Source organism: Macaca fascicularis, chromosome 5, assembly GCF_037993035.2.
Source record: "Macaca fascicularis isolate 582-1 chromosome 5, T2T-MFA8v1.1".
Classification (NCBI taxonomy): domain Eukaryota; kingdom Metazoa; phylum Chordata; class Mammalia; order Primates; family Cercopithecidae; genus Macaca; species Macaca fascicularis.
This window is the reverse complement of record NC_088379.1, coordinates 91,596,722-91,617,453: the sequence shown is the minus strand read 5'-3', so window position 1 is coordinate 91,617,453 and position 20,732 is coordinate 91,596,722. Positions and strand designations below refer to the sequence as shown.

At 35.0% G+C, this 20,732-nt stretch overlaps 1 protein-coding gene across 50 annotated transcripts in view; it reads left to right on the top strand.

Moving 5' to 3' along the window:
* The window catches only part of MAPK10 (mitogen-activated protein kinase 10), a 334,301-nt gene that overhangs the window by 274,315 nt on the left and 39,254 nt on the right, over positions 1 to 20,732 (top strand). For all 50 annotated transcript variants that reach the window (XR_012434934.1, XR_012434935.1, XM_015450573.4 and 47 more), the window contains 2 exons: positions 7,616 to 7,798; positions 12,545 to 12,669. Coding sequence is in view for 48 of the 50 variants with exons in the window: in XM_015450573.4 (XP_015306059.1) it covers positions 7,616 to 7,798; positions 12,545 to 12,669 (308 nt within the window). In the remaining 2 variants the exon portion in view is untranslated. The remainder of the gene's footprint in view (positions 1 to 7,615; positions 7,799 to 12,544; positions 12,670 to 20,732) is intronic.

Below are 20,732 nucleotides of genomic sequence, written 5' to 3'. Positions count from 1 at the left end.
CGTATTTGGTGGGGAAGTGTCAAGTCCTGGGCTGTATATTCTGTTCCACTGGTTTGTGTATCTCTGCACGATGAACACCCTTTCTTAATGAATATAAATGTATGCTGTGCACTTAGATCAGGTAGGGTAAATACCCTTTGTTTTTTGTCATCTTCAGAATTATCTTGACTCTTAATGCACCATTGCTCTTCTATTAAGATTTTAGAATTGGCTTATTAACTTTTTAAAAAAGATCCCTATTGGTATTTATTTTGGAGTTGTATTTAAAGTTCAATTTTGTATAAAATGCTATTTTAATTAAGATGATTCTTTTAATTTTTCTTCTGAACATAAAAGGATCTTGGCACATGTTCATTTAGATAGTTGTTGTCCTGACTTAAATACACTATTGATGTTCAGTATTTCAGTTTTCTTTTTAGGCTCATAAATTGACAATATTATTTTTTTTCAAATAAAGGTGTTTGTTTAGATTCACCCTTATGATTGCCCCTTTTTTTGGCTTACCACTAGTTCTTACATTTTGACCTTTTATTTTGAGATGATTATTTTTTTTCTCCCAAAGTACGTATTTTGGAAGTATCTTTAGTGGAGTCTTTGATAATAAAACTCTTATTTTTAATCGAGGTTCTCTTACCTGAAAGATAGTTTGGTTAGATATAGAATTTTACATTGAAATTTATTTTGTTTTTGGCATTTGAAAGATATTATTCTACTTGCTTTTTGTTTACAGTATTGCTGGTGAATAATCAGTTGTCAGTGTAATAGTCATTTTAGGAGATAATCTGTCATTTTCCTTCATTTGGGATTTTTTTTCTTGGTCTTTGATTATCTGCTGTTTCTCTACTATGAGACTAGGCATGGATTTCTTTTTTTTATTTCTTTTTCTTTTCTTTCTTTCTTTCTTTTTTTTTTTTTTTTTTTTTTTTTTTTTCCTTTTTTGAGTTGGAGTCTTGCTCTGTCGCCCAGGCTAGAGTGCAATGGCATGATCTTGGCTCACTGCATGCTCCACTTCCCAGGTTCACGCCATTCTCCTGTCTCAGCCTCCCGAGTAGCTGGAACCACAGGTGCCCGCCACCACGGCCAGCGAATCTTTTGTATTTTTAGTAGAGATGGGGCTTCATCGTGTTAGCCAGGATGGTCTCGATCTCCTGACCTCGTGATCCACCTGCCTTGGCCTCCCAAAGTGCTGGGATTACAGGAGTGAGCCATTGCACCTAGCATAGATTTATTGTTATTTATCTTCCTTGAGTGTCATTGTTTCCTAGATTCCAACCTTTCTTCAATTACTGGATTTTCTCACCTATCATTTATTTGAATATTTTATTTTTTCCATTCTTTATATTATGTCTGTACAAAACTCTGATTGGACATAAAATAGACATTCATTTATAACTTAAATATTTTTGAGCACCTACTATGTACTGAGTACTTTTTGTCTCCAGAGATATATTAGTGAATAAAACAGACAAAAATTCTTATTACCATGATATTTACATTAAAAAGTGCAGGGTACTAGATGAAGGTGATAATAGCTACAGAATAAGAGAAACCAAAATGCTAGGATGGGGGCAGGGATTACTTCTATCTTCCTTTTTAAGTTTAAATATCAAAATCTTTTCAAGTGGCAGGTTTTCTTGACTTCATATAAGCTTGATTGCCTCTTCTTAACTTCCGTTGTATGTAGTGTTATATACAGAAATGAAAGTAACTTTCTCGATTTGGTCTTACAGAACAGAGTACAGTGTCCTTAAATTTCTACAGTGTCCTTAAATTTCTCTTAAGTAGATTCTATATTTCTGTTAGTGTAGGCTGTTTGTATTAGCTTCTTTGTTCATAATTATTTACCAAATTTAAAAGGACTTTAATATGTTTCGGCTTTAAAATAGAGATGCCAAATTACATGATCTCCAAGGCCTCTTCCCATTTTCAAAATACTATCCCATGCTGAGAAAATCAAATCCAAAATTTTTGAGGTCAGAATATCATACAACTGAAGGTGGGGGCTATTTACAAAAAATAAAATTAAAATAAAAAATTAGTCTTGTAAGAGGCCTGTGCAAATGAAACACCCCAAAGATTAACCTTCAATAGCTTAATGAAAGTTCTGCCTTTGTAACACATATTAATATATATTGGATTTGCTTGTATGTTACATGTCTCTCCATTTTTTGATTTGTAAGTAAAGATAGATTATAATACTGATTAGATTTATATCATGCTTCAAACATTAGCCTTGGATATTCCATGTCCCATATTGTAACACTAGCAATATGCTAGGACCAGTGTACAAATAGCCTTTTACTTAATTTGCCAGCTTCATGTTTTGGCTTATAATTCCTCTTCCTATGCTCATTTATAATTAAAACAGATGTTAGTTGCAATGAACAATTGCAACTCACTTATTCATATATCCTGTTACCAGAATCTGACAAGGACTTTTGAGAGGAAAAGAACATTTTTAAATATAAAATACCCTAAAAATGTTTCTCTTTTTCTTTTTTGGGGGGGAGGGAGGACAGAGTTTCTCTATTGTTGCCCAGGCTGGAGTGCAATTGCGCTACCTCTGCTCACCGCAACCTGTGCCTCATGGGTTCAAGTGATTCTCTTGCCTCAGACTCCTGAGTAGCTGGGATTACAAGCATGCACCACCATGCCCAGCTAACTTTGTATTTTTAGTAGAGAAGGGGTTTCTCTATGTTGGTCAGGCTGGTCTTAAACTCCTAGCCTCAGGTGATCCTCCTGCCTTGGCCTCCCAAAGTGCTGGGATTACAGGCATAAGCCTCTGTGCCTGCCCCTAAAAACATTTTTAAAGAAACAAAACAATTTGAAACATAATCATGAAAATCTAGATTCAGAACTCTATCATATGTTTGTGTGTGTGTGTATATATATATATGTATTTCTTTGTAAATGTTTTTAGAAAAAAATTCTTTTAACAAATTTAATCACAAAGAACTATAATTAAAACTTTCCATGGGTAGTACTCCCCAGGTAATAGCAGCATACAATTTCAGTTCTCCCACAGATGATGAGGGGCAGAATTCTTCTCCCTCTCCTGGGAGCCTACGTGTGCCACTTACTATAACTTCCCATGGCCTTTGCAGGAAAATTACATGGGTCAAAGAAGTAAAGATTAGCACTTTTCTTTCTCCGAGTATTCTCAGGCGATTGACCCCCAAGTTTTCAGTAACAAACAGGTGTGGAATAATCTTTTGGTGAATTTGATCCTATTCTAATTTGTGTCATAAAACTGAAACATGTTAGTATTTTACTCTTAGAACATCTAGACTTAGTAACTCACAAGAGACTTTTTCGTATATTCTACGTGAGCATTTCTCAAAATATAATCCCATCCTTGATTACAATTACCACTGATGTTTTTTATGATATCAGCCCAGACCTGTGGACTCAGAATCTTGTAGATGAGTAGGAAGGAGGGATATGTGTTTTTATAAGTTCCCTACGTTACAAGTATTTGAGTTTGGGAAACACAGTTTAATGTAATGACACCTAACACATGGCACATGTGCTTCAGTTTCCTTATTGTGCATCTGTTGCAGACATTACTAATTGATCACAGAAGTCTTTCCTACCGAGCTAATATAAAGCCACACAAGCTTACTCAACATTGTGCCTAAAGTGCTGTTGGCGTGCATGATAAAAGCCTCTCCTGGAACTATTCTATACCGACATTGCTATTAGGCAATATTGTCTTTAGGAACACAGCTAAGAATTTAGAGATAAACACTGATGTTCTTTAAATTGCAAAGAGAAGTCAGAAAATTTCTGCACAAAGTATTGATATAAGGCCTAGAGCAGAGCAGAAAGCAAGTCAGAAACTATGAGTTGTCAGCTCTGGAAATCACATTCATAGTAACAAAAAGCAATCAATGATAGAAAAAAACATAAACAGAAGATATAGTCATTCAAAGGAGACAGTTGGATGAGGCCATTAAATAGTTCCTTATGATTCCACTTCGTAAGTTCTGAAGGCTTAAATATGGATGGCACAAATTATGTTCATAATTATGCCCACAATACGCAGAAAAGGATTAGTCTTAAAAGGGGCCTGTGCAAATGAGAGGCCCCAAAATTGACCTTTTCATACATTATGTTTACGGCATTATTGTTTTAGAAAGTTCCCTAACAAAGGAAGCTAAAGTAAGAGAAGTACTTGAAACGTAGGTTAACAGCTAATTGATAATATTAATTGGAAAAATTTTCAATCTTAGGATTTCAGATACTAATTTTTGCTATTCATATTTACTTTGTTTTATTCTCCTATTATAATAGTATTTATTGAAGAACTTAGTAATTATCACATTTGTACATTATCTTGACATCATGCCCTACTTATAAAATTGAACTTCTTGCAATATAACTCTACTTTTATGTAGTCAATTTAGACTTATATCCGGTGATTTACTGTCAAATAATTCTTATTAAATGCCATTTTTCCATTTGTATTCAATACATTTCATAATTTATGTTAAGGGTGATAATTTCTAAAACAGTACATCAAAAATATAAAAACAAATATACTTATTGCTTTTCTGATAACTTCACAGGGCTAAGATCTGTAAATCCTCACTCTATGTGGTATAAAAATGGTCATTTATGGGTATTCTAAAGCAAATAAATTATTCTACAAAAATGGTTTTGGTCATTCTTTAAAAACATGTTTACCATGTTAACAATTAATACATAATCATAAAATATAGTTAATATTTTGTGTATTTTAAAAATGTAATCATTGTGGAAATCTGTTTTCCCATTTAAAAGATCACCTTATTTTCTATATAAAATATTAATAAAATTTATTGTTTTACAGGAATATGTCAGCCTGATAGACTAAGGAAGGGGCTTCAGAAACATTCTTTAAGGGAATTGCTTGTGATGAAACACACCGTTAATTTTATGGCCAAATTAAAGCAATTTTTTACCATATCAATTCCAAATTTACTCTTTTTTCTTAATGGAATACTTGAAACAAGCACTAAACATGGAAACAGGAGGTACGACTTCCAGGAGTCTTGCCTTATGTTAGGTTAATTATTATTATAAAGAAAAATTATGTGCTCAACTAAATTGGGCATAGTTGTTCATGTTCATATTCTATGAACAACTGAAAACAAGTACTTACCATATGTAGATACACACACACATATGTTTATGGGAAGAAAAATCTTGAAATGGACTGGTTAAAATAAAGACACAGACTTTTAAAGATCACTGTAACTCAGATTTGCAATATGAACATTTAACTATTTCATTGACAATGATAAAGATTCTTGCCACCTTGTAAACCATTGCATCAAGAATCACAACAGTGTTTCATTTAAAAGCAACCTAAGGTAGGAAAGAGCACTGTGTCTCTAGACTCTAATTATGATTTATTAAAAGCAACATTTTAACAATTCTTATTTAACAAATTCCAGAATATCTGATTCTCCTTAAACTCTAATATAAATTATCAATTTTTTTTGTTGTTTGGGAATACTTCTTTAAAAGCAATTCTTTACAGTGTATCTTTATAATTCTAGCAAATGTAATTAGGATATAATACTGTATTGGGATTATTTTGCCAACTTTGTTAAATGACTTATTTACAGAAAACCTGACATCTTCTTTGCCTCTATTTTAAGCTTGACATCAAGTGGTTAGAATTTTGAGGAAGTTTGACCAATGATGAAATGATAACTTGGTAGGGCATGCTAACCTAACCGTTAAAAAATGTCTCTTCATAATTTATAATGACAAGCACTTAGGTTTTATTTAACTACACTAATGTATTCTATTTAAATATGTCTAAGTACTTACAGCTTACCTATATCCATAGTATTAACACAGGCTCTTGTCTAAGAGTAATTTGTAACTCTAACCTTATATAATGTTTTAGTTTCGTTATTTCTAGGGATTCTGAATTGCCACTGTATTTTCTCATGTACATGATAATTAGATGAGCTTCTATCCAAGCATGTTCTTGTTTAATGATTGCTGCTGCTTTATAAAGGAGTATTATTGTTTTTCCCACATTCATTTCATATCTTGATAGTCCATAGTTATATATTTTTTATTCCAATAACTGAGAGGATATGTAGTAATTTAAGTTTTATTCAGCCAGATTATAGGGAGGAAGAAGAGAATTTGCACATTAGTTTGATTTATCTTTGTTCAATCTCCTATCTACTGTGTTTGTATTACATATTTATTTTTGTTAAATACAGCTAAGTTTATCTTTAATCAGGACTGACAATCTTCAGTCCAAACCTCTTGAATAGCTAGGAGTAAAGATTTGACAAACTTCAACTAAGTATTATGGTAAGAGTCCCTTAACTGTCACACCTTACCTTAGTGGAAATGAATTAACTAACTTAACACCGAAGAACAGAGTTGTAGAAGAATAAGCAATGTAGGAGAGAATACTGCTTGCCATACTGGATTTAGGGGGAATTTCCAAGGTCTCTATTACTTACTGACACATGTGAGGAAATCTGTTTGAATCAGTCGTTTCCAGTTGGTTCTTCAGAGTAGATGGTGTTTATCATTATCGAGGCTCTGATATATTGAATATTAATGACAGATGAAAAATAGAATCTCAGTCATTGAGTATGTCTGCCAAAAGAGCTAGTTCCAATTTAAAAGGGTATTAATTTTCATAGAGAGGTAATATTTTTTCTGTGGTATTCACCATGCTTAATGTACTTTCTAAACTTGAATGTACTTGGACAGAAATCTGTTGTTTTAAATTGAACATTCCTCTGTTCACCCTCTTATTTCATTGAAAACAATATTCCGTGATGTCAGCAGTAAAACAATAGGTATGAAATTGGTGGCTTCTTTGTTTAATAAATATGATTTTTAGGAATTTGACAAAGAACTAATGAGTTGTTTTACTATAAAAGTTATATTGACATGCATAATGCATAGAAAAAAATTCCAGATTTTTAGAGAAGAAAAAATATCTTAAAGGTAATTTAAGAAAATGTAAATGAATGTAATCTAAAATATTTGTGTACTTATCATTTTAAAAATATAAATGTTTGAGGTAACTTCAGAATAAAAATGTCACTATGATGTTCTAAAACACACGATTATATAGAAGTTAATCTGCAGAATATGAGATTCATCTTGTTATTTGAATGACTTTTTATCTGTACACCCTAAAGACTATTTCATGATATCTTATTTTGTTAAATAATTGCTAGTTTTCCAAAAGTATATAAGTTTCTTTTTTTTTTTTAAGTTTAGCATAATTTATTTGAGCAAACAAATGATTCATGAATTGGGCAGTACCCTGAACCAGTAAAGGTTCAGAAGACTCTACCTGGCAATGTGGGCAGTCCATATTTTTAGATAGAAAAAGGAAGTGACATACCGAAATAGCCTGATTTGTTCCAGCCTAGCAAGTATATAAGTTTCAAAAGTGAATTTAAAATTTCAAGAAGACTCATAGCCTGACATATCTGCTTTTATATTTTCATTCTTTGTTGCTTATTAAAACTCTAGTTGCATTAATTAATGACTGTTCAGGACTTTGAGAAGCATTAGTCTCCCAATTGTTGAAAGGCTAGTGGTCTGCACTTCTTTTTTCCCTTAACTGTTCAATTCTCAGATATTGACCAGTGGAATAAGGTAATTGAACAACTAGGAACACCATGTCCAGAATTCATGAAGAAATTGCAACCCACAGTAAGAAACTATGTGGAGAATCGACCCAAGTATGCGGGACTCACCTTCCCCAAGCTCTTCCCAGATTCCCTCTTCCCAGCGGACTCCGAGCACAATAAACTCAAAGGTATGCCCTTCAGGAATGACTTGAGGACGACTATGAGGGTGACGGGTCAAACAAGCACACGGTATAGAGACCTCTCTCTCTTTCTCTTTCTTTCCTTTTATTTTTAGTTGACACATGATAATAGTACATTTTTGTGGGATATAGGGGTTATTTTGAAACGTGTATGGAGGTATAATGGTCAAATCAGAACAATTAGCATAACACATCACCTAAAACATCGATCAATTCTTTAATTGGCACAACCTCAAGTTAAAGAAAGATATTTCTTCGAAGATCGTTCCTACAAAGGGGAGTAGCCACGGATTTTAGAATTGTCTGGATATTCAGGGCGGGGCGCGGTGGCTCAAGCTTGTAATCCCAGCACTTCGGAAGGCCAAGGCGGGCGGATCAAGAGGTCAGGAGATCGAGACAGACCATCCTGGCCAACATGGTGAAACCCTGTCTCTCCTAAAAATACAAAAAAATTAGCTGGAGGTGGTAGCGTGCACCTGTAGTCCCAGCTACTCGGGAGGCTGACGCAGGAGAGTCGCTTGAACCTGGGAGGCAGAGGTTGCTGTGAGCCGAGATCGCGCCACTGCACTCCAGCCTGGGCGACAGAGCGAGACTCCGTCTCAAAAAAAAAAAAAAAAAAAAAAAAAAAAAAAAAAAAAAAGAACTGTCTGGATATTCAGAGAGAAGTTATTGAATAAAATGTGTGACAATGGTGTGCCCTAAGTATTTCACGGGGGGTTACATAGAATCTTAAAATTATTTTTTGAGATATAACTCTAAAAAACCAACATAATATACATTGAAATCATTGTTCCAATCCTTTTTATTGCCTGGAAAATATTTTCAATGCAAGGTTTAGTTGTAAAATCTTGGAGATGCAGGTGTCTGAACTTCTTTTTCTATAATTTATGGAGTGCTTAAATTTTTTCATTTTAAAATAGCAAATGAGATTTTACGTACATATTTTTATTCAGTATAAACACTTCCATTAATAAGTCATTTCTTTCTGTCATGTTGTTGGCAGTTAATATACTTGAGTAACAAATATCTTCACCAACAGAATTGACTTAATAATGCCTCAGTCTAATTTGGAGACATGGAATAAATTTGGCAATGCATAAAGTGTAATATAAATAATACTCAAATTCTTATAATTTAGAACACTCCTAAAAATCTTATTTTGAAATAAATCTGACTGTTTTCCCCCTGCCTCGTTTCAAATTTGCCCCATGCCTTAAAATCTGTGTGACCCTGAGCAAGTTACCTAATTTTTCTTTCCTTGTTTTAACAAATGAACGTAGAGAAAACCCACCTTATAGGGCTGTTGGGAGGATTAATTGACTTAATAATTTGTCAAACACTTAGAGCAGTGCCTGGCTCACTGTGGATGCTCAGTAACTGTTAAATATAATAAAATAATAATTTAAAAATGTACCTGTAAATTATCAAAAAAGAAAAACTTAAGATACATGCTTTTTAAATTTAGCCCTAAATGTTATGTGGACAATTAATTATCTGCAGACTTAACTTACAAACTTAATGTGTATAGCTAAGGAAGACTTAAATGAGATGAGGAAGCTAAAATGTGGTGCCACTGTTTTCCAGGATGTTTTCATATCCTCTAAACTTTTATCTAATGGGTTTTAAATGTGCAACACTGTTTCTGTGCTCTTGACACATATTACACAGTTGGATTTCTTCCTTCAATTGCCTCTATAGACTCTCTTACTGACAATGGACTAAATTATTTCTAAATCTACTGCTGATAAGATCAACATTGCCTATATCCAGATTGAAAAAGAGCTAATACTCCAATTAAAGATCTTATAGAAATCATGTCTTTGTAATACTATTGAGATATCAAGCAAAAGTAATCCCTTCTTTTGAAGACACTTGCAGCAATACAGAGACAACAAAGTTCTCATTAAACTACTGTATGAAATCACAATAAAAAGGCTATTAAGATATACTTCATAAGGTAATTCCAATTTTCTTGAGTTTACTTTTTAAATCAATTTGAATTTCTGCAATTATTTTTGTAAATGATAAACTAGTTTGCATATCAATTATTGATTTTAATTTTAAATATAAAATTGAAAATCTATAAATAATCTTAATATACAAATAACCAAAGAGAATAATGTATTCTACTGTGTTTGGAAAAGAGCATAACACATTTGCTTTCAAATGATAGAATGAAAGATAAAGCATTGAAACATTTTTCCATATTGTTTCCTAAAAATAGTATTGATTATTGTTTCTTAGCAAGATGATTTGGTATTGGTATAGTTCATGACCCTATTCATGAATAGCCCATTCTAACCCCAGTCCTTTCTTTTCTTTTTTTCTTTTCGAGACAGAGTCTCTCTCTGTTGCCGGCTGAGCTATCTAGGCTCACTGCCAGCTCCGCCTCCCGGGTTCACTGCATTCTCCTGCCTCAGCCTCCCGAGTAGCTGGGACTACAGGCGCCCGCCACCAAGCCCAGCTAATTTTTGTATTTTTAGTAGAGATGGGGTTTCACCGTGGTAGCCAGGATGGTCTCCATCTCCTGACCTCGTGATCTGCCTGCCTCAGCCTCCCAAAGTGCTGGGATTGCAGATGTGAGCCACCACCACACCCGACTAACCCCAGCCCTTTCTAAGAGCAGAAAAATGGATAGATTTGATGAGAGAATCCATGAGAATGGTACATGAATTTGGATATAAAATCAGTTACAAATTAAAGAGATCTTTAAAGCAATGAATAAATAAACATAGCCCTGTTAGGCTATTAGGAGGCCATTGGCAATGAGAAAAATTAAATATTGAATGAATGTATAAGTATTTCTGTATTTTTGTTGTTCTTGTGCAGTTCAGAGTTTTAATTTGAAAGTAATGATAATAAGTTTCTAGGATTGAGTTTCCCAGAAAAATGGATAATAGAAATAAAAAGTTCTCAAGGTTGATTTAACTAGTGATTTTTCATATTTGTTCAGAAAATTAAAAGATATATTTATTCATGTAATTACTAAAAGAAAATACCTACAGGTAAAAAATTAATTACTACATTTTAACTGTAGTATGGTTAATATGTGAAAAATACATGAACAGCACTAGAAAAAATATGCCAATAATCACAGTCATTGCCTCTAACTAGTGGGGTTAGATATTATTTCCTGATTTTTATATTTTATGTAATTTTCAAATTTGTAGAATTAGTCAAATTGTCTTAATCTGAAAAACTGATTAAATAAAAATTGATACATATCCACAGTCATCTATGTTGATTTTTTGAAAAATCCATTTAAATTTTGTTCTCTTTAATTTGATGTTTTACCATATATTTAGAATAAACTGAATATTTTCACCATTCAACTTTCAAATCAGTTGAGTAACAATATTGATTTGAGATATTCATTTCTGTTAAAACTTTTTGTAAAAGCCTGGGGGAGGGATAGTATTAGGAGAAATACCTAATGTAGATGACAGGTTGATGGGTGCAGCAAACCACCGTGGCACGTGTATACCTATGTAACATGTGTATACCTATGTATAACTATGTGCACGTTGTGCACATGCATCCCAGAACTTAAAGTATAATAATAAAAAATGTACATGTTTTTAGAGGTTAAAATTAATGTGTCTTTTAATAATGTTATTAAATAAATATGCTATCACCATATAATTTTATAACTGTTACTGCCCACAACCATAAAATTAATTATGATAGCATTTACATAATATAGAGTTTTTCATTAGTGTCTGGTGTAGCATTAGACTGGCTTCAGTCTTTAGCTGCTGGATTTCATCAAGTCATGACTTCCATTTATTTAATTCCATTGATTAAAAATACCTGATGATTACAGAATGTTAAAATAAAATTCAGTAATTGAATAGTTTTTTTTCTATCACATCAATTCTTTGGTTGTTTTTATGTATATAAGAAATTTGTGGCTGGGAGCAGTGGCTCATTCCTTTAATCCCAGCATTTTGGGAGGCTGAGGTGGGAGGATCCTTTGAGCCCAGAGCTCGAGATCAGCTTGGGCAATGTAGGGAGACCTTATCTTTACAAAAAATAAGAAAAAATAGCCGGGCATGGTGGTGCATGCCTGTAGTTCCAGTTACTCAGGAAGCTGAGATGGGAGGATCCTTTGAGCCGAGGAGTTACAGGCTGCAGTGAGCTGCGATCATTCCACTGCACTCCAGCCTGGCAACAGAGGGATACCCTGTCTCAAAAATACATAAACAAACAAACAAACAAACAAACAAAAAGAAAAAGAAAAGAAATTTGTATGATACCAACTCTTAAGTCAATTTGTATACTAAAATCCTGATAATTCCATTGTATGAATGAGAATATAAAGACACATGTGTTGATTAACTTCAAACAGCTGCCCAGACATTTGTTGAATATCATGCATTTGCACTCTGTGCTCTTTGTGCTGTTTATCCCATATTCATACAGGTTACCAAAGAAGATGATTTTGCTTACATAAACTCTCCAGGTTGATACATTTTACTTAGAAGTTTGAGTGAATAATTATATACTCAAAGTGTTATAACCCTTGGAGAGCCTCAGGCTTAGAGGCCTTAGGCTTAGAGACCCAAAGAAACAGGTGTAAAATGCATTTTCTTTTCCATCACATCAAGGGATTTACCTGATGTTTGGAAGGAAGATACTATCCCATACTTTATTTTCTTAATTTCCTCTCTGTCCAACAAATTTCCTTACTGAAATCAAAATCTTACTAGTTGTTTCTCTCATTTATTGTTTCAGCCAGCCAAGCCAGGGACTTGTTGTCAAAGATGCTAGTGATTGACCCAGCAAAAAGAATATCAGTGGACGACGCCTTACAGCATCCCTACATCAACGTCTGGTATGACCCAGCTGAAGTGGAGGCGGTAAGATAGGCTGCCTTTACTTTACTTCCACAAACAAATCATAGCTCATAGCAGAACACTGAGTAGAACTAGAAGCCAAAAGAATGCACAATGGATTTTTATAATTTCTAAGTCCAACGTCTGTTATCTGCCCCTCTAAAAGCTATTTTCTTCAACATATGTTTTAAATACTTTTCAGGACTTACTAGAAGAGGGTATGATTTAGTCCAACAAGCCTTAGGGGTCCATGACACACTACCATTTGTTTCTGTTAAATTGCCAACACTTGTGGTTCTTCTTGTGTATTTGACTGCCAGCCTCTTCTAATGCAAACTTAGTGGTAGGAAATAACAGAGGACAAGTTGCTTAGCTTGTATTTTTTTTGAAGATACCTGCCACTAGTAAAATGTGATACTTAAGACTATTTCAATTAGAAAGCTTTTATAAGACCATTGGTGGCTTTGTGAAACCTTGCGTGAACTAGATAAACTAGAAGTGGGTATTTCAGTAAGTAGATTACTTCAGGTTGATCAGTATGATGTATCTCCGTGTCTTATACCCAGACATGGAAAATCTTCTCAGAAGTGTAACTATTTTAAAATTATTTTTCAAGCATTTAATATCTTCTATTCAACCTCTTTCTTTCATCTTTACCTCTCCTTTCCTCTGTATGGATCCAGGCAGGGCAAGGGGGGCTTGCTGTTGCCCATGTGTGTTCTATAGGCCTCCTGATGAGAATTTCCTTTCTGTACCACCTTTAAATGTTCCTATCAGCCATGTTACCTTCTCCCATAAACATGAGGAACTTCTCAAATTCTTAGAGTACCTGTGCTAAATAATCTCATTTTCTTTTACATAATACCTTCAAATCCATTTGTTTGAATTTGTTCTTAATCTTTCATTTGAAATGCTGTTTGTTTCCCCCAAGGTATTCCTGAGGATATTTTCACTTTCCTTCAGTTTTCTTTCCTCTGCTTCACCATGTGTTTTTCCACATCAGAGGTGCTAGATTCAAACACATAATTCTCATTTCTTCATTCTTCACTAGAGAAGATATGAAAGATGGCAGTGAGGACTAGGTAGAATTGAACCTTACAGACACAATATTCAACAGGTCCTTTTCATAATGTAACCCAATCTTTAAGCATTTACAAACTTCGGGGAAAACACTTACGTGGTTAATGAGTCTCCCAAGTGTGGAAACCGAGGTGTAACCATCATGTACTACATTTTTTTTTTTTTTTTTTTTTTGAGACCGAGTCTCGCTCTGTCGCCTAGGCTGGAGTGCTGTGGCGCTATCTCGGCTCACTGCAAGCTCCGCCTTCCGGGTTCACGCCATTCTCCTGCCTCAGCCTCCCGAGTAGCTGGGACTACAGGCGCCCACCACCTCGCCCGGCTTTTTTGTATTTTTAGTAGAGACGGGGTTTCACCGTGTTAGCCAGGATGATCTCGATCTCCTGACCTTGTGATCCGCCCGCCTCGGCCTCCCAGAGTGCTGGGATTATAGGCGAGAGCCACCGCGCCCGGCTACATTTTTTTTTTAAAGATCTGCTCTCTTAATTAGTTTTACAATGATGTTGAAATTTCGTTTTGCCTCAAGTTAATTTTTAGTCATTTTATTTGATTCGTAAGAAATAAAATCCCTACAATTAAATATTTCTGAGTTTAATTATAATGTTCTAAAAATTAATATATATATTCTTACAACCAAAATATAGAACCTCCTCCAGTCTCTCACACTTGGGAGATACATGCAAAGATGTTCTTGGGGTAGAATGAAGTAATGAAGTAAGTGAGAGAAAGTATGATGTATATGTATATGAAAATTAAGTATAAAAATTTTATCTCTGATGAAATTAAAGAAAGTATTTTAGGTTATGTTGATAAAAATTTTACATAAATATATGTATTATCTGAAATTGTTTCTCCTCATTTATTTTGAGGCATATTAACTTATGCCTCATTATGTGGCATATTTATTCATATTTATTTTTTCTTACACCTAACTTAATGTGTATACTCTTTTTTTTATGGGTTGTGGCCTAGAGTTTAATTAGAGTCATAAAGTCTGCATTTGTAATTCACTTGTAATTATGTTGCCTATAAAAGAGATAGTTGCTTGGAATCTATAACAACATTTTACTGAATAGTATCAATTTGTTTTAAATTTTAACTTTTTATTAAAAAATTCTTTGTAGAATGAAAAGATAAAATTTAAGATACTAAAATAGTTGGAGCCTTTTTCTTAACTACTTTGACATTGACATGCTGGGGCATGGATAGCAACAAGGCGGGATGTATGAATTTTAGGGGAAGGATCTGATAGAGCCTGCGGGTCCAGGAAAAGAAGTCAGTTAATACACAGAACAAGCAAGTATTTGACATCTAGACTGGGATCACTGATTTTACAAGGGCAACCATGTCTTACATCTAGACATGTTGTAGTGAAGAGATGGGAATCCTGATCCTAGGGCAAGAACAATTTATTACTTTATGAAGTGCATTACAGTGGTCACAACTAAGAGGAGACACATCCTGAAGGTGCTAGAATCCCTAGTCAGCTATGCTTTCGGCAGTGTCCTTAGAATTCACATCTCTGTTACACATGTTGCATATGAACATGTGTTTAAAATAAGATGACCTTTCTCTATGGACACGTGGCAAAGCTATAATAGAGTGACATATCTTCTGCCAAGGATGACAAGACTGTTTTGCAAAATATACCCCTGTATGTCTTTATAATCCAAATAAATGGAAGAATCAAATAATTGGAATTTTTATTCTGATCAAAGAGCTTTCAAGTAACTCTCATGCTGGTAGGGAGGGAAGGAAATTCAAAGGTGAGAGAGAAGAAAAATAAGTTTCATTGGATGGAAATAATGGCAAGTGGACAGGGGATAAAGAACAAACTGTGATAAGGTGATGTTTAGAGGAAAAGTGGAAAGAGTATAGATATGCTATGTGTACGAAGCTATTAGTTATACTACGAGCTATCTTATCATGTTTCCAAAACTACCAAAGTACAAAAATCAAAAGAGAAGAGCATATGAATGAATGTTGTCATAATTCTAAAAGGTGAAATTAGTCATGCACACATGAGTTTGAAAATTTTAAAAATTGGATGCTAAGCTGGAGTAATTCATCTATGTAGTAATAGTACATAAATATTTTGAAATAACTGCTCAAATTATTAGCAAGTTCTTATTCAAATAATGTTTAGAGTAAAAAAGTGTGGTTTCAAAGTAGAACACACAAGTCACATATAATGTCAATGCTTTTGCATGAAACAAGTAGAAGGTGCTCTAACTATGGTTCAGTATTCATCAAGAGGGCAAATATATTATACACAAATGTACTTGGTTGAGTTATTTGCATCTTCATAGGTATGAAAGATGAGTTAGGTTTAAATTTCTGTTCTGCCCATTACTAATTTGCTTTAATCAAGTTTCTTAACCTTTCTGCAATTCAGTTTTCTAAACTAAGAAAGTTCTCCCTTCTTATCATATGTACAGCATAGCATTCTGAGATTTTGAAGAGTTAATGTGCATGAAGTGCTTAGCAAGTGCTTGGCAGTCAGTAAGAATCATATAAATTATTCTTACCCTTATAATACTTATAATTACTATCACTATTATGACTTTTACATGCATAGCTTTACTACCTTTTGATATTTGAAAAAGATATATGCGTCTGGTGAAAAAGACCAGCTGGCCAAGAAATTGCAGAAATATTCCACAACCTTTCTTTTTCGAATAATGGTGATGATGATCTAGTTCCCACATGATTTTAGGTCAATTTTTTTCTTTTTCTTTTGTTTAATGTATACCTACCTCTTCTTTGCCAGGTTGAAGAGAATCTAATGTCATTAGTTTAAACCAAAATAAAGACACATTATAGAGTCCACAGATCCTGATTATCATTATCTTTACTTTGGGAAAAGTAGATTTTTGGGATTGTTTGGGGGAACTCGGTTTAATATCTTCCTTGTGCCCTGTTGGAAGAAAACACAATGTTTATGAAGCTTTGTTGCCTTATCTCTTATCAGATTATTGAGTTTAGGCACCCTGCTAGGATCCAGTGGTGGCTTCACCTCTGAGAGTGGTGCTACAGAGAACCCTTAGGGAGCATCTGGGTGAACTCCAAGCTAAGTAAGAGTTGATTAACTATTTCTCAGGGCACAGAAGAAGGGGATTTATGAGGAACATAAGCTGTAACTATTTTTAAAAAGAGTTTTATTTCTGCCAGAAATTTCAGAGCACTTCAAGAAAGCTTCTGAGTGCAACAGCCTTACAAAAGGCTCCATTTTGTAGTTCTTGTTCCTTGCAAGGGCATAGGGAGAGGGAGCAGGAGAGGGAGACGTGAGTTCAGCCAAAACCAAATACATCAAAACTCAAATAAATCATTATGAAGAAGCTTAATACAAACATATGGAGTCAGAGAACACTTCATGATTCCTCAATTCTTGACTAAAAGGAAGGAGCTAGACTTGAAACCATCCCCTAAGATGGGACAGGCACTGGGGCTAAGCTTCATGGCCAGTGGTGATCAACCAGATAGACCATTGTGTTGAAGGCTCTGTTTCAGAGAGAACAGTTCTTAATGGCTGATACCTTACTCTGGGAATCAGGGCAGAGAGGCAGGTAGAGCTGCTTGGGCCACTGGCATTTTGAAATTCTTTTCTCTAGTAGGTGAACCTGGGGTACTTGAGAACCCAGAGGACAGCTGGCAGGAAACATAGGACTTTCTGTGTGGCAGCCAAATGAAAGTTCCAGAAGAGAATGCTGTAAATGAGGCCTGGAAATGGTACTCCAGCTATAATGGAGACCACAGAAAGAGTGGACATGTTTTGTTTGGAAGTCTAAGGACACACGACATCCTCAACTAGACTAAGAGAAAAGATATAATTAATTCAACCAGTTTGGCTGGAAGATGATTTGGTAAACAGGACCAGTGCTGAGCTTGCTTGTTATTTTTTACCTAACTCAAGATTAATTTGGGAATTGGGACAGGGTTGGGTGGGAATTTAATCTACCGATACAGATCCTGAATTAAACAACCTGATCTTCAGATTCCCAGTGAGAGTATAACCTGGGAAACAGAGTAACACTTACATGTATTAGTGCTGAAGTTCAATTAAAATAAACACTTAAGAAACATGAACCCAGAATAGTCAACACTATTACACATTTACTGTTTGATTATAATGTAAAGTGATTAAGAGGGTCTTAAATGCTTAATTGATATTATTATTTACTAGTTCACTACTTTAGGGATTATGTTATTTTTGCCTACAGTGAAAGAATTTATAGAAACAAGTTAACTTGGCTATATTAAGCTATTTTATTACAAGACAATCATAGATTTCATGCCCTGTGAGCAGAGTTACTATCTGACATGATTTTATCCATCTTCTTGTCTGCCATTATATCTTACTGGATATTACCAAAGAGGATGCATGCAAGGGATGACCAACCATGCAGGAAATATAGATTATTTTTAACCTTCTTGTGACACAAACATGTAAACTTTGATATTGCTTATGCCTATTAGCCTAACATCTATTCAAGGTAAATCTGAAGTGGGAATTTAGAGATCATTATAGAGTGGTTTTGTCCTGCAGTTCAGCAAACATCAGCATTCAGAGTAGCAACTTTCCAACTTTGAGCAGTTATAGGACCAACAACCATGATGAGGTGAATAGAACAGAGCTAGATGGGATTGGAAAAAAGAGAGAAGGGAATCAGAAGCCTGTGGTCAAAGTAGAACAGGTTCCATAGCTTGATCTGGGCATTCCAGAGAGAGAGTGATGCAGATATGTAGGCCAGGCAGTCAAGACCAGCTGGGCAGTCAGGAGAGACTTGTGGTCTAAGATCAGAGAGCTAAGTAGATGAAACCCTAAGGGGCGTTTAAAGGTGTCAAAGATAAGGATGTTCTCATATTGCAATGCAGAAGTCAAAAGCAGACACTCTTGGACCAACACAGAGATAAGCAAAAATGGGAAGCCACTACCAACCTGAGGGCTAGGGGGTGGTTTACTGGAACCCAGGTAGTAATGGCCTGTCCAGCGGGAGCTAGAGTCACAGACACAGATAAGATACAGCTGCTTCTGGAGAAAAGGATGGGGAGAAATGGCCTAGATTATCCCCTCTGTCTCCTGGTGGTATCTCCCTCCTGTTGGCTGAGACCAGACTGAAGGCAGCTGACAGACAAACCTGGGAAATATGGCCTAATAGAGTCCAGTCCCCTGAGAAAAAGAGCAACTAAAGAAAGGGGGAGGACAGCATCTGTGGGCCAATGTGTCCAGGGCTGGCACTTACCAGGTCATTCTTTCCTTATTCACAATTCTGAAATCCCTAAGTAAAACAGAAGTAACCAGGGAACGGAGCACAATTCCTCTGGAGAGAAGAAAAGTTTAGATGTTAGAAGAGGTGCTCAGGGACCTCCCCTCGTAAAGTGAAGTAAGCAGCCCCCTAATAACTATCTAATTTCTTGAAGTATTTCATGATTTCTTGCCAAGAAATCACAGGTACTATACCAACCTGATAGTCTTGGCAGAAGAGTATTTCTCATTAGGGTTTCCACTGAACGTGTGCACTTCCTTCCTTTTATATGTTGATGTCACTCTTTCAATTGTTGGTTGTAGGGCTACAGTCTTGTTGCGACAATGTTGGACCACATGTACATGAGGGGAGCGAAAGGATTCAGCCATCTGTTTTCTTTTAGGTTGCTATAAATCTACTCTTTTGCTGCCATAGGAACGACCTTTATCACTAGGAAAGACCTTGTCACTTTCTTCTCACTCACCTCTTTTTTATTTCTTCCTTTTTTGTCTCTTCTTCACTTCTTACCCTCTTCTCTTTTTTATCCAACAGAGTTATTCACATAAGCTTTGACTATTTGTTAACTGTTTAGTATTTATTCACTTATTCTATAAATATTGACTGAGCCCACACTTTGTGTTCCACACTGACCTAGATGATGGTGATTCAGCATTGAATTTTTAAATAAACAATGAAAAAAACAACAGGTCCCTGCCTTTATTGTTCTTGGTAGGTTTCCAATAGTTAATAGCAATTTTTATTGAATGGGAATCTTTGATAACTTATCATCTCCTGAAGAAACAAAATCAACTCCTCCAAATATGAGTTGTCTACCTTACTTGATTATTTAACTTGTTTAGTGTATGATTTCCTGACTGTAGAATCTGAAATCCTATGTCCCTTGAAATGTTAATCAGTTATAACTAAATTGCAGTGAGAATCTGCTAATCTTCAACCAGATGTGCATCAACTGCTTTGAATCATAATTAACAAGTTATGCTTATCTACTTTTAGCTATGATTTTTAAACTATTATTTGACTGAATATAAAACAATATCCTGCTGGGCGCGGTGGCTCACGCCTGTAATCCCAGCACTTTGGGAGGCCAAGGCGGGCAGATCAGTTGAGATCAGGAGTCTGAGCCTTGCTAACATGGTGAAACCCTGTCTCTACTCAAAATATAAAAATTAGCCGCCTGTAGTGCCAGCTACTGGGAAGGCTGAGGCAGGGGAATCTCTTGAACCCAGGAGATGGAGGTTGCGGTGAGCTGAGATCGCAGCACTGCACTCCAGCCTGGGAAACAGAGTGAGACCGTCTTAAAATGAATGAATAAACAAACAAACAAACAAAAAAGTCCTGACCAAGCTGACCAAGTTTGGTAACCTAAATGCATAGATTATTACTGAAAACCAAAGAATCCTAAAGTTGCTACACTAAACATAAAAGTGTACAATCTTTAAACTATGAATTAAATCTTTCTATTTACTATAGCAACTAAATAAAAATATTTAATTTGTAGTTTAAAGATTTACATATAAATGTATTGACCATCTGAAGCCTTCAAACATAGTTCACATGATTGAAGATTATGGGAAGAAGTTATTCTCATTCCTTATTACCACTGACTTTTAATTCTCTCAAATACGTTTTCACTGTAAAAGCTAATATCATTTGATTATGAATATCCTGTGTTACTTGCTCTATTAAATCTACTCCATGAATGAGTTCTCGTTTGCATTATTTCTACCTTTATTAACTGTAGTT